At 33.9% G+C, this 13,400-nt stretch overlaps 2 protein-coding genes across 3 annotated transcripts; both read right to left on the bottom strand.

Moving 5' to 3' along the window:
• Window positions 1-18: 18 nt before the first annotated feature.
• On the bottom strand, window positions 19-6,900 carry LOC107025248 (formin-like protein 3). Its single transcript, XM_027918542.1, is given in 15 exon segments — window positions 19-221; window positions 449-500; window positions 1,088-1,276; window positions 1,358-1,590; window positions 5,134-5,336; window positions 5,430-5,517; window positions 5,520-5,696; window positions 5,699-5,731; window positions 5,734-5,867; window positions 5,956-6,077; window positions 6,080-6,236; window positions 6,238-6,426; window positions 6,428-6,579; window positions 6,581-6,741; window positions 6,846-6,900. Coding segments are annotated over 15 exon segments (2,148 nt in total).
• A 1,770-nt stretch (window positions 6,901-8,670) lies between these two features.
• LOC107026094 (STOREKEEPER protein-like) lies at window positions 8,671-10,535 on the bottom strand. 2 transcript variants are annotated; one of them, XM_015226947.2, is made up of 2 exons: window positions 9,136-10,535; window positions 8,671-8,884 (listed from the first exon to the last, which is right to left on the bottom strand). In XM_015226947.2, exons 1-2 carry the CDS (start codon window positions 10,292-10,294, stop codon window positions 8,856-8,858), a joined length of 1,188 nt encoding a protein of 395 aa, XP_015082433.1. In that variant the 5' UTR covers window positions 10,295-10,535; the 3' UTR covers window positions 8,671-8,855. The 2 variants fall into 2 exon arrangements, with proteins under 2 accessions (XP_015082433.1, XP_027774113.1); XM_027918312.1 differs by having other exon boundaries at window positions 8,671-8,846.
• Window positions 10,536-13,400: the final 2,865 nt, after the last annotated feature.

Genomic DNA, 13,400 nt, shown 5'->3' with positions numbered 1-13,400 from the left:
CCTCTCCGTATTTTTCTCCTAATACGGAAAATAAGAAGGCCGTAACAACATTCCAACTTTTCCAACCCAGCTCCACCTCCAATTCTCAAGGACTATTTCCGACGACCTCATCAACCTCAAACCTCCTTCTGAACTTGCTAATCCAGTTGGTATGTCTAAATCTGATACAGGTGCACAAAGTAATCTTGGTGACTCATTACCCACTCCAACAATGTTTTCTCCTTAGACAAAGCAGACTTTTATTACTTAATTATATTCTCAACACACCCTGTCACGTGTGGGCAGTGAACCTTATTTTTTCAGGTGACAAGCACGTGAATATTCTTTTTGATTTTTTGTATGGTGGTGGGATTCAATCTCAGGACCTAAGCTGTGTTAGAGAGAGCACACTTTTATCATTTAATTATATTCTCAACAAAAACAATTTAGATATTTATTCTGAGTCTACCAGGAAAAAGGTATGACAGAGAGAGAGAGAGAGAGAGAGCCAAATAAGGAAGCTGAAACGGTTCCATCCAATAAAAACAGAGTTCAGGATAGAATTATACGGTAATAAATTGCATTTCTAAGATGCTCAACATGTTCATGAGATAAAAGTTGTCAAAGAATTGACATTAAAACAGATATATGATCTTAGGAAACTGAACGACCTTTCTAGACAAAAGTAAATTGGAAAATGTTGGAACTTATTACATCTATCAGAGTGCAGGTAGCACATACAGAAGATAAAGTTAGATGGCTTCCCCATGTGTTAAGACCTCCAAAATGCACTGGTTTAAATGTTTGACAACACAATAACTAAGATTTTTAAGAGGTGAACTAAGTCACACGGAGAAAAGAAGTTTTCAATCCTGAAGTCTTTTGAAATCCATGTAGACTTGGTTAAAAACTGAACACAATCAAACCAAGAGATGTGCACGAGTTATGCCAAACAGTTGAAATTAAACTAGTCAGTAGATACCATAGAGATATGTGCGGGATATTTAGGAAACCCCTAATTTGTCTTTTAAGACCTAATTATTCAATATAGGAATGCAATGAAACTGAACAAAACGAATGGATATTGAGAATTCATATAATAACTGACCTTATTGGTTTCAGAATTGAAATATAGTTTTGATTGAATGATGATAAATGCAAGTGTGAAGACATGCACACACTTAAAAGGAGTATCTAAGTGCACATTCATGCGCTGCAGAATATCTTCACTAGAGAAAAAGTAGTTGAAGAAATGTATAGTTGGCAAACCACCAAGCAGAGAATCGACAGAGAAAAACTGAGGGCAAAGAAGAATAACAAAAAAACACCCTAAACTGCTACCATCAAATTATAAGAAACTCAATATTTTACAAGTTACCTCTAAGGTTGTGAAGGACTCTTTAATGGATGAAACTTCTTCCTGAAGAGAACACATGAGCAGCAATGCTTCCACCTGTTATGCAAATGGAATAGCAACCATGGACTTACAGAAACGTTCAGCAGGACCGAGCTGAGAAATGTCTCCAGGAAATAGTCTGAGTTTTAGTTCTTCATTCGTTGTTGGTTCCATCTTCAAGAGAGTTCATATGAGTTCAGGAGGTAGCTCATAACCTGATAAGAGACATAAGTAATTAGAGTTAAGCTTCAGATACCTTCTTGATGAAAATAATACATAATTATAAGAGCATGAAATTTGCAATATATTTAAGCTGAAGTACCAATTGACGTCAAAATTTTCACGATTTAATATTAAATAGCAGATAAGATCGATTGTGTGCAGCAAGGTACATGAAAATGAGCGAATTTTTGACATCGTGCAACGAGAATGTTTTCCTTGGGAATAGTGTAATTTTCCGATTAACTACATGCTTTGCAAACTTGCCATGTTTTATTTTGCGACCTCAAGTTCTGAACTACGACTTCCTTTTCAACTTACCCAGTTGTAACAAAATAACCATATGCTATCATTCAAAGTATACATTTTATTCTTACTGGTCTTCGCATTCCTTAAAGTTTTTGTGATTGGTATCTAGGTGATTGTTGGCATGTTGCAACACACCTAATGAAAATTTGAGATGGGACTTCTTTCCCTTAAACACAAAAGTAAATACAGCATGTGCGGGTGTTAAGATGTCAATTTAATTCAAATCCATGGAAACTTTTCCAGGAGAATGTCATTATAAATGAAAATGTATCACATTTACTTGAAATATAAAAGGTTAAAACAGAGAGGTGTTACTAGAAAATTATCAGATCGAGGATATCTAACCATATTATATGGAGGCAAATGTTGGGTTGCAAAGGTCTAACATATCCACAATCTGAGTGTTTATGATATGCGATTGTACAAAATCTAAAAAGATTAAAATAAACACATCTGACAGAGGGGATAAAATCAGGAAAGCTTCTTAGGATGGTTTAGCATTTCATAGATAGACTCCCAAATGTACCATTCACAGGTGAAAAAATATGATTAATTCAGGCGCCAAAAGAGAATGAGGTAAGCCTAAAACCATATGTAGGAAAGTTACCACTACATTTTCTCAAAATCAATGTGGACATAGCTAAGAATGGAACAAAATGAAGCAAAGGATTCGTATAGGTGATACCAACTAGTCGGAATTATGCTAAGTTATTGATGTTATATTTACTCAGATTAGGTGTTTGCCAAGGGCCTATTAGTTTTGTTAGGGATCAATGTGAGATGGGAAGTCCTTTTGTATTAGATAATCCAAAAAATTGTTCTTTAAGATAAAATATTTAGTACTGGAATGAAATGGACCAAATCAAATGGAATTTCAAAAAGGAAATGGACCAAATCAAATGGAATTTTAAAAAGGATTCATACAACCTGTAAGAAATACAGGAGAAGAATATAATCGAATTGTTGTCTCTACATTATTAGAGAGAGACCCTTATATAGACACTACAATAGACTCCTTTTCCAACTAGGACACTACAATACAATCATTTTCTATGCAGGACATATATACTAATCATATTCCTATTCCTATTCCTACACTAAGTAGGATTGTATATACCTATTACTATTCTAACTCCCCATCAAGCTAGTGCATACAAATCATATGTATCTAGCTTGTTACAAATATAATTAGTATGAGGACAAATGAGAAGCTTGAAGAGATATTTACAAGTTGATCACTGAACTTCACAAAATTGATAATCAATCTCAATGAACTTAGTCTTCTCATGAAATACTGGATTTTATGCATAATGTCGCTCAATCTCAATGTGTTTGGTCTTCTCATGAAATATTGAATTTGATGCATAATACAACCAAGCTTGCAAAAATTATTTCAGACCATAGAGTGATTTACCTAATCAACATAAAAGGCTACTAAACTCCCCATGAGCAAAAAAAATAGGTGGTTGCTCCCTATAAACTTCTTCACGATGTAGCGATCGCTGGAAGTGCTCAACATCTATTATTAAGTATATGGATCATGTTAGAATCAATAAACGAGTCGATATTAAACATGAAAGTCACCGAAAAACTGGTGGGAACATGATCATATATCGGAGTATTGGATTTGATGGTTAAAAGTGGTCATAATCTAACAAATAATACTATATGGGTAGGATCAAAATGATGACACGACCCAATTGGAAAATATAAATTATAAAGAAAAGGTCGGTTTGACGGCACGATCCTATTGAAAAAGAGAAATAATATGAATAGGATTGAATTGATGACACAACCCTAATGAACAAGAGAAAGTATATGGGTAAAATTATGAGGCACAATACTGCGCAAAACAGATTTGAGGAGTCACCGGAAAGACAAATGAAACAAATCTGAGGAGTCATCGAAAAAGACACGGTGCTATGCAACTCATATATGACAAAGTAATTCATGAAAAATCCATGGTACTACACAAATTAAATATGAAAAGTAGTTTGGAGAGATTCACGGTGCTACGCACGAAAAGAAAAGTAGTCACCGAAAGGATGGCACATGCTACACAAAATCAATATAAAAAAGTAGTCACGAAAAGATGGTACGATGCAATGATATACGAAAAATAGTCACCAAAATGATGGCATGATGCTACATAAATTTAATATGAAAAAAATAGTCACCGAAAAGATGGCACAGTGCTATCAAATATATTGATTAATTTATGAAAGTAAAAAGTATATATTAAGTTAATAAGGATAAAGGAAATTATAAAGGTAAGCATGCAATTAAGATTAAATAAGAAACAACGTGACTTTTATGACTTGTTGTGATGTAGTTTAATTAACATAGGAGTCTTATTTTGAGTCTGAATGGTGTTAAAATTGTATTACAGATCTGGTTTCAGATCTATTCGGACCAATTAAGAGGCTTGTAAGGAAATAAAACGAACTTAATGAACTGAATCTGAATAATTAGGATTCAGTCCTCATAAACAAACACGCCCGTTTAAATTGGCTTAAAAAAAGTAGCTTTCAAGTCAAAAATAAAAAAATCAAATTGAAATGACTTTTAAGTCAAAAAATAAAAAGTAGGGGGAGACCCACTTTTGGTTTTTGACTTATTTTAAGTCATTCTTAACCTTGTCAAACACTTCTCAACTTATTTTAAGTTATTTTTTATATTTGTCAAACACTTCCAGAAGTCAAAAACTGACTTAAAAGTAGGTTTGACCAACTTATAATTCAATCCAAACAATAAGGCGAATCTGAATGATTGAGATTCAGACCCACATTAAGTGCTAACAAATGAGGCATGGATTTCTTTCCTGGAATATAGTGTTCATGCATATATCATTGGTTCTATTTTGTTAACATAATCATTGGCGCGACGGGCAACATATACGGGTAATAGTTGCCTGCCGGCAGCGGAAGCTCTTTGATTTTCTACCAAGATCGTAGAAGCTCTAATACCATGTGAGAAACATAAGAGGAAAATATAATTGAATTATTGTCTCTACACTATTAAGTAGAGACCCTATTTATAGACACTACAATAGACTCCTTTTCCAACAAGGACACTACAATACAATCATTTTCTAAGTAGGACACTATATACTATTCATATTACCATTACTATTCCTATTCAAAGTAGGATTGTATGTACTATTACTATTCTAACACAGATTACAGCCACCATAGGGGGAGGGGGGGGGAGAGAGAGAGAGAGAGATTTACCTTCTTCGAGAGCATCATAAACTTCTGATGTTGTCACATTTAAGGCTTTGAGAAGAATTGCTAGCTTTTGTGATTTCTTATGATCAATAATCTGAATACACTTTGATGTTTGGTCTAAGGACGAGGAAGCTTTTCTTCGATTATCTTTCCCTTGGTATCCTGGTATATATCCAAACAAAAAATCTATCATATCCTCACTAAACCTGTAATAAATTCAGCAATTAGAATGGTAAAAACAGAAACAGTTAGAACTCACGCAGGAGCAAAGTAAATAGCAAGATCAGTGTGAAGCTTACTGAAACGAGCTGGCTTGAATTTCATGCCAAACCATAGAGTGGTCAGGGTTCGCAAGAAACTTGCCCCGAAACGCTGGTTTTAATTTGTTTTAGGAGCATCAGATTCACCCAATGAGTCCCTTTCCCCAGTCTCAGAAGAACGTCCTCTCTGATGTGCTCCAAGAGGTAAAGGCTTCGGCGAATTACCAGGGTTTTTTTTTTGTGGATTAGGAGGGCAAACTTTTGGAAGTGGAGGTGGGTTCAGAGCAGGTGGTTTAGGAGGAGGGGTGGTGGAGGACCAGGAGATGGAGCTGGAGGTGGAGATTTCCTGAAGGAAGTGGTAATGGTGCATGAGCATTTGCATTCATCTCAGGTTTTGACAGTTCCGCGTCTGCTTCGGAAGATTTATGAGGATAAGCATCATTAACAGCACTGCACTCTTGACATTTAGAGAAGAACCTGACAATACAAATTACTGAAATGTAATGAAAAAGAATGATACGATGAGATTAATTAACCATCATCATAAATAGAAGCAAATAGACACCCGCATTCAAAGTCAGATACGGTTTCCATCCCTTTGCCCGTCATCTGGACTACTTCTTTCTTCTTATTCTTAAAAAATAATATCAACAGAGCTAAAAAGGAAACTCCTGCAACAGAATTACAGAACAACCAGCCACTGCAGCAATTAAATAATTTCGATGCTGCTGATTATCTCCCTTAGAATGAGGACCATTTTGCAGTTTATCTGAAAGATTAACAGGCAAAGGTTTTGAAGAATTGGTATGAGTTCGAAGTTTTTGAGGCTTTGCAGGAGGTTTTAACTACAGGAGGCTGCACAGTTGGAGGAGAGCTACAGGGCACTTCAATAGAAGGAACTGGAGCATAAACTGGTCATACAGTTGCAGGACCTGGAGATGGAATGAGCATTAGAACTGCTGCAGGACCTGGAGAGGGAGCGAGAGACGGAACAGTTGCAGGGACTGGACATGGAGCGAGGGACGGAACTGGAGCCCTTTTTGGGGCAAAATTGATTTCTTTCTTTTCTTAGGTACCTCCTGGGAACTCTTGACAATTGTGAAAAAAGCTCTTCGTACTTGCTAAACCAAGTACTGGATGCATAGTCACTTTCAGAAACATGAATTGGAATATTTTCCCTTCTTAAGCACTTCCAACAAAATTTTCTTCTCTCCGAGAGGCAAATCTTCAATGGGATTTTGTAAGGTTCTTTTTCTCAACAAATCTATATCCTGTTTTAAGCAACTGTAACTTCCTGTCTGTTGAATATAATATTCCAGAAATTTTGCAAGTTCAGTACCCTCTTCTAACTCTTACCTGCAATGAACCATATTAGCTCAGCCTGCATACAGAAGATCTCATCAAGTTATAATATTCTGACAAGGCAAGAATTAAGTTAGAGTGAGTTCTAAATACCAAACATAACATTGTCTTTGTGAATTTCACTATGATGCAACATATGCTTCTCCATCTTGCATCTTTTGAAAATTCAAATTTAATGGCCTTATTATAGGCACAATGAATCAAAACATTCAACAACTAAAAGAGGCAGCATTGGAACTTGTTAGCCTATGCAATTGAACTGTCTGAATCCAGATACAGAGAACTGGACTACAAAAGTTTGTCATAATGTTTTTTTCCTTATTCAAGTTGGAAAAAGATACAAAGTAAGAAATTTTGCTGGATAGAAGCAACAGCTCAGGAATACGTATTTACATACCAGGCTGGCTTGGGGAATCAGAAAGGTGACTCCAGTCTATCTTGCACAATGATCTTCAAATTTTCATGCAATACAAATAAATTCAAAGGAATAGGTTGAAAAGGTTACAGATTTCAGGAAAACACCGTATTTAAGTTCCAAGGTGGAATATTACAGATTCTTCCACATTGTATTCGTTATAGATACATATTATATTCTTATTTCCTATGAACATCCAAATTTCAGCCATTTTTACTACTAATTGCTTAGTCTATGAACTTTTTGGAAATGAAAAAACTCAGGAACTTTGGCATATACTCCTAAACCCATATTACTTGATTGTGGGCAAAGACCAGATTGGTTAAATCTTGCTCTTAATTGGAAATACAAATTCATTTAAATAATCCAAAATTTTACCTCTTATGAAAATTGTTGAAGTGTGTAACCGTCTTATTAAAAGCATAAGCTTTTTGAAGCACAGTTAAATTACAAAATTGTGTTCTCAACAAAAATAAGGCTACTTCAATTTCAACGAAATTGCTAATACTCATCAGAAGATAGCAATCAGGTATCGGCAAAAAATGTGTAGACATGTCAATAACAACCATAGCTGACATATACATTAGGCAACTCATATCTAAACACATTTTTTGGATGCACATTGCATTCATCTCCATATGCTATGATGCCCAATTTTAGAATTATCATTTAAGTTACGTTCATAACACGTGAATGATTATAAACTTGTTCATTTAAAATAATTTTAGAATGCATAAGTTCAAAGTTGAGTTAGATATAACTGAAGTACATTCATTATTGTCTGAATTTTAATCATATGAATAAACTGAATCATTATTGCTTAAACTTAAGGAAAGCTAAACTTTAGTCATATATAGTTTGGGCACCACATACCAAAAGTTATTCAGATATAGATAAAACTTTAGTTATATACTACTGAGACGACCTCCAAGATAGTTTTCTTTTTACAAAACTTCTATGTGGAGATAGATGTGATTTTCATATGATTGATAGTTTCAGTTTACTATTTGAAGTTTTCAGAGCTAAAATTGTACCATAAGATGGAGCTATGGTGCATAATGAAACTATAAAATTATGTGACCATCTCATCTAAAAGTTTAAGCGTTTAGAGATAGCACACTTTAAATATTTAATTATATCCTCAAAATCATTTCATACCTTTAAACTCGGTCCTTTTTGCACCTGAATGTACATATAATCTTATTTCTATTAGCAAATTAACAAAAAACTTGAAATGTTGTAACCTTCTTTGATGATTCTGTTCTTGTGTAGGATCAGAGTACGGGACATGTGATTGGAAAAGAAAGAGTCACAGAAAATTTTCTAATTTCTATTATAATTTAAGTTCTTTTAGAGTTACAGGAGTACTTAAAACCTATAGGATTGGACAATTGTCTGACAACATTGCACACTATAAGTAAATATCTAGAAAAAACTGTTCCCCCCCAAATCAATTAACTGGTATGATAAGTTGGCATGCACAACAATTGAGAACAAAGTGAATCAACATAAACTGCAAGAACTGAGAAAGATCGCATTTAAATATATTTCCATCTCGAATAGGAAATAACATATTACAAAGGATGAACCAGAACGTCTCCAGACATTCCACTTCAGCTGTTCCTAAGCTTGCTTCCACCATGCATGGCATTGTATGATAGGAATGTGTAGGCCTTTCACTGCAATCCCTAAATAGAGCCAATCACTCCATACCACACTAACATAAAAAAGAAGCAACACAGCAGATATCATCCAAACCAGTTCACTAGTAAAACTAGATAAGCAATAAAAATGTATGAATTAACCTGAAAAACTAAATCTACCTCGCGGACTAAACATAAGTACATCAACGCGAGAAGAAATTGTCTTGAGAAACAAGACTATATGAAACAAAACGCAAAACTCAACCGAAACAGTATCAAAACTTATAGCATCCAATAAAAACATGATCCACCAGCATCTAGTTACCTCTCATTGCATCAACCACCAATCTGTAATGCTCTGCAATGAAATCTAAGCGCTTCACCATCAAGGCAGCTTCATCATCCTCCAGTTTCTTCCACTTCTCCTCCAACTCTTTAGCCTTGTCAGTAGCAATCAAACTCAACTTCTCCTTCAAAAAACTTGTACCATTTGGATACATTGTAGACATGCCAGCCATACTTTCAAATGATGCAGCCAATCTTGGATATTCGGACTGGAAATCCTGGTGATCATCCTTAACTATATCCTCCCTAACCACCTCTTTTACAGCAACCTGTTCCTCTACTTCCTTATGTTTCTCATCATCCTTGGGTTTGCTAACTTTAGCACTTTCCTTAGGTTCAGAACTCTTCTTAATCTCAACAGCCTTTTTAGCTTTGCCATTAGTGCTATTGGTAAGAATCTCCTTAACTCCATTACTTGTTCCAGGGGCACCCCAAATCCTCTTTGAATGCTGAAAAACTGAAAAATCCTGATCCTTCATGAAAACTGGCTCCTCACCACCTTTCACATTAGTTAAAAATTTCTTCTTTAACCTCTTTAGCTTTTCACTGAGTTGACTCTTTGAAACTTCAACCTGCAACTTCCCTTTGATGAATTCATGAAACGCAGACATATCGGCATTAGGTTCCATTCCTTCTACCTCCTTGTATTCAACAATCCCTTTGAGCAGAGCAAGCTGGTCGTCATCGCTCCAAAGAAATCGAGGAGTAGCAGCTGATTTTTTCTCCTCTTCTTCTGCAATCTTGGGCTTCTTCCTCCCTTTTTCTTTCTGGGCCTTTTGCGGCCTCTTTGCTACTGATTTCGATGGGGCAGCAGCTTTAGCAGGAACACTGGGCTTGACGGTGAAGTCCGATGCAGAAGGGGAAGGCAGGGAATGGCCCGATTCGGCTTCCGATTCGGATCCTGACCCATTCTCGCTGCCGGACTCAGAAGAAAGTTGGAGTTTCTGAGTGAGGAATCTCTTTACAACTGGATGAGCTGTCTTGGGTTCTTCAGTTTCTTCCCCTGATTCTTCTTCTCCTTCCCCCTCCCCCGATTGTTGTTGTTCTTCTTCATGGGATTCCTCCACCAGTTCTTGATCTTCAGAGGACGATGCAGAAGGAGGCTGGTCTACTAAGCGGGATTTGATTTTGAGGGCCATTGCTTCTGCAAGCAAGAAGAGAGCTATTCGGCTGTCAGCTGTGTCTATGGTTAGTGTTGAAGTAAAGACAAAAAAGATGATAACTTTAGTGTAGGGTTTTTCGATATATACAAAAAGCCAATGTCTTAATCGATTTTGATAATTACTTTCCCCATTTGGACATGTATGTGAGTTACACCAACACCACTACTCACATAAGGAATCGGGATGGTCGGAAGATGATGGAGCAATCACGCTTTATTTGTGCTTTTTAATCGGAAGAAACTTTCTTTGAAAATGTGATTTGTCGTTTTTAATTAGATCTATATGAAATTTTTTTTAAATAATCAAATATTAAAATTTGAAAAGTGGTTAGAAACTTGAGACGGTTTCTTCTGTTGAAAAGAGATTCATTTTTCAAAAATTAGTTCAAGCCCAACAGAAGTCCCAAAACCTTCTTTTTAGTCTAGCAGCGATAATGGATCAGGATGCAAATCCGAAGCGGAATCAGCTCATTCCATGTTTTCCCCTTTTGCATCACACTGCACAATCAAGTCGAGTTTTAGGTAAAAGTTGTTGCCTCATCGAAAGGAGCAATAAAGAGGCCGCAAGAGACCCAGAAAGAGAAAGGGAGTAACAAATTTCAATATTGTAGAAGAAGTCGTGTCAATAAATAGAATATTTTATAAAATTACTTATCATATTCTCAGATTACGTATATGATGAATATGAATGTACATTTCATATCTTTTTTGTCATATGGATCAATTGAATGAGACTATTAATACTTACAGTTCAAATATTGAAGTAAGAATATCATCTGGTCAAGTTGGAAAAATTCGATCCATCATACATATCATATATCATTATATATATATATATATATATGTATATATATATAGTCGTGTAACTCCTCGAGAATCATGTCATTCGCCTGTCACGTGTTGCCACCTGAGTCAAAATACTCGAAGTAAGCTCCTGGCTCGCCCCTATCTCTAAAGGGGCTTACAAATGAGCGGAGTGCTTATGGTTGTGGTAGCTGCGAGCCTCCTGGGTCTTGCTCTCTCGTCTTTTTTCCTCCGCCTTCTTCTTGTAACTGACCCTTTAAGACAACTTTTCGTGTCCTTACTTTTGAGTCTATCAGCTGCAACAAGGGTTGCAGAAATGAGTGTTGTGCTTACCCCGATCGATACCACCATTCATTATTGTGAACCAGCCCCTCTTCAGTGTAGGCAGGTCTTTCATTAGAACAGATTCATTCCAGAACAGAAAACCAAATTGAGAATCAGAATCGCGCTAAACTGACTTTTCAAAATCTTCATACATTATACTATTTCATTAAAGGGAAAAAGGTCTGATATACCCTTCAACTTTGTCATTTGGAGCTGATATACCCCTCGTTATGAAAGTGGCTCATATATACCCTTACCGTTATACAAACGGCTCACATATACCCCCGCCGTTACAAAATGAGCTCACATATACCCTTCATTTAACAGTAGTTAAAAAATAGTATTAAATTTATATTTTTTACTTTTAAGTTTTTTAAAAAATTATATAGGCGGTATATATGATTCTTCTATCAAAGTTCAAGGTATATTTAAATTTTTTTAATACATAAATTATTTTTTTACTTCTTCTATTATAGTTATTTGAGCTTCTTATTCTTATTTTATTTCTTTCATTCCTTAGTTTATTTAAAAAAATTAAACTATTTTTTTTGTCTATATTGTAATTTAATTTTTGTATTCGAAGAAAAAAGTTTTGTCATCTACAGTAAGTTTTACAAGAATATTAGTGAAACATAAATAAATATGATTATCAAAATAATAATTTTAAATTAATCAATGAAATAAAAAAAAGTCAAAAAAATATGTTTGACGAGGATTAAATTTACTCATATGAGATTATATTTTTTAGAAAAAATTATATTAAAATTAAATTTTTTTCATTTTCGTGAGAGGAAAATGATACATGTGAGCCATTTATTTTTAGGTAGGGTATATATGAGTCACTTTTATAACAAGGGGTATATCAGCTCTAAATGACAAAGTTGAGGGTATATCAGACCCTTTTTCCTTCATTAAAAAAGTAAGTAGACTTTTAGCATCCCATAATATTTATATTTAATATATAATAATTAATAATATATCAATTCTCTAAAAGGTTTTATGATTTTTTTTATTTTTCTTAAATATAAGGATAAACTGGTATTTCAACTTTAAACTTTGGAGGTTCCTCTAATAATAATAATAATAATAATTATTATTATTATTATTATTATTATTATTATTATAATAATATAGATGCTAAAAGTCTTCTTTCTTTTTTAGAAATAGTAAAATGTCTGAAGAATTTGAAAAGTCACTTTATATATTAAATATAAATATTATGGGATACTAGAAATTTACTTTTTTTAATGAAATAGTAATATGTCTGAGGGATTTGAAAAGTCAGTTTATATATTAAATATAAATATTATGATATGCTAGGAATTTACTTTTTTTAAAAAAAATATCTGAGAAATTTGAAAAGTCATTTTTTCATTAAAACATAATAACAATAATAATAATAATAATACTATGGAATGTTAAAAAGTCTACTTTCTTTTTAATGAAATAGTAACATTTCTGTAGAATTTGAAAAGTCAGTTTATATATTAAATATAAATATTATGGGATTGTAGAAATTTACTTTTTTTTTTAATGAAATAGTAAAATGCCTGAGGAATTTGAAAAGTCAGTTTTCCATTAAAAATATAACAATGATAATACATACATATATATAATTAAATTGTTGTTTTCCCCCTATATTAAATTAAATTATTATAAAATACCTAATTTATTAAAAATTTTATCATTAATTAAAAATATCAAATAATATAATTAATATGTATTTGAGTATATATACATATGAATTAATTTCATTGATAGTGCCACTTATTTCCGTATTCTAAAATGACTTATCATTTTTCTATACCAATTTAATGTTTTAAAGTTCTTTTCAACTTATAATAGTAACTTTCAGAATTTTATAAATAATCTGATCAGTGAATCATATTAGACTAGATCCATTGATGTTCTCCCCCTCCTCTTCTTCTTCTAAATTCATCTTCAATGTGATTGGT

This window comes from Solanum pennellii, chromosome 7 (assembly GCF_001406875.1).
Source record: "Solanum pennellii chromosome 7, SPENNV200".
In the NCBI taxonomy this organism is placed as follows: Eukaryota; Viridiplantae; Streptophyta; class Magnoliopsida; order Solanales; family Solanaceae; genus Solanum; species Solanum pennellii.
The sequence above is the reverse complement of the archived record's forward strand: the minus strand, read 5'-3'. Positions and strand labels throughout refer to the sequence as shown.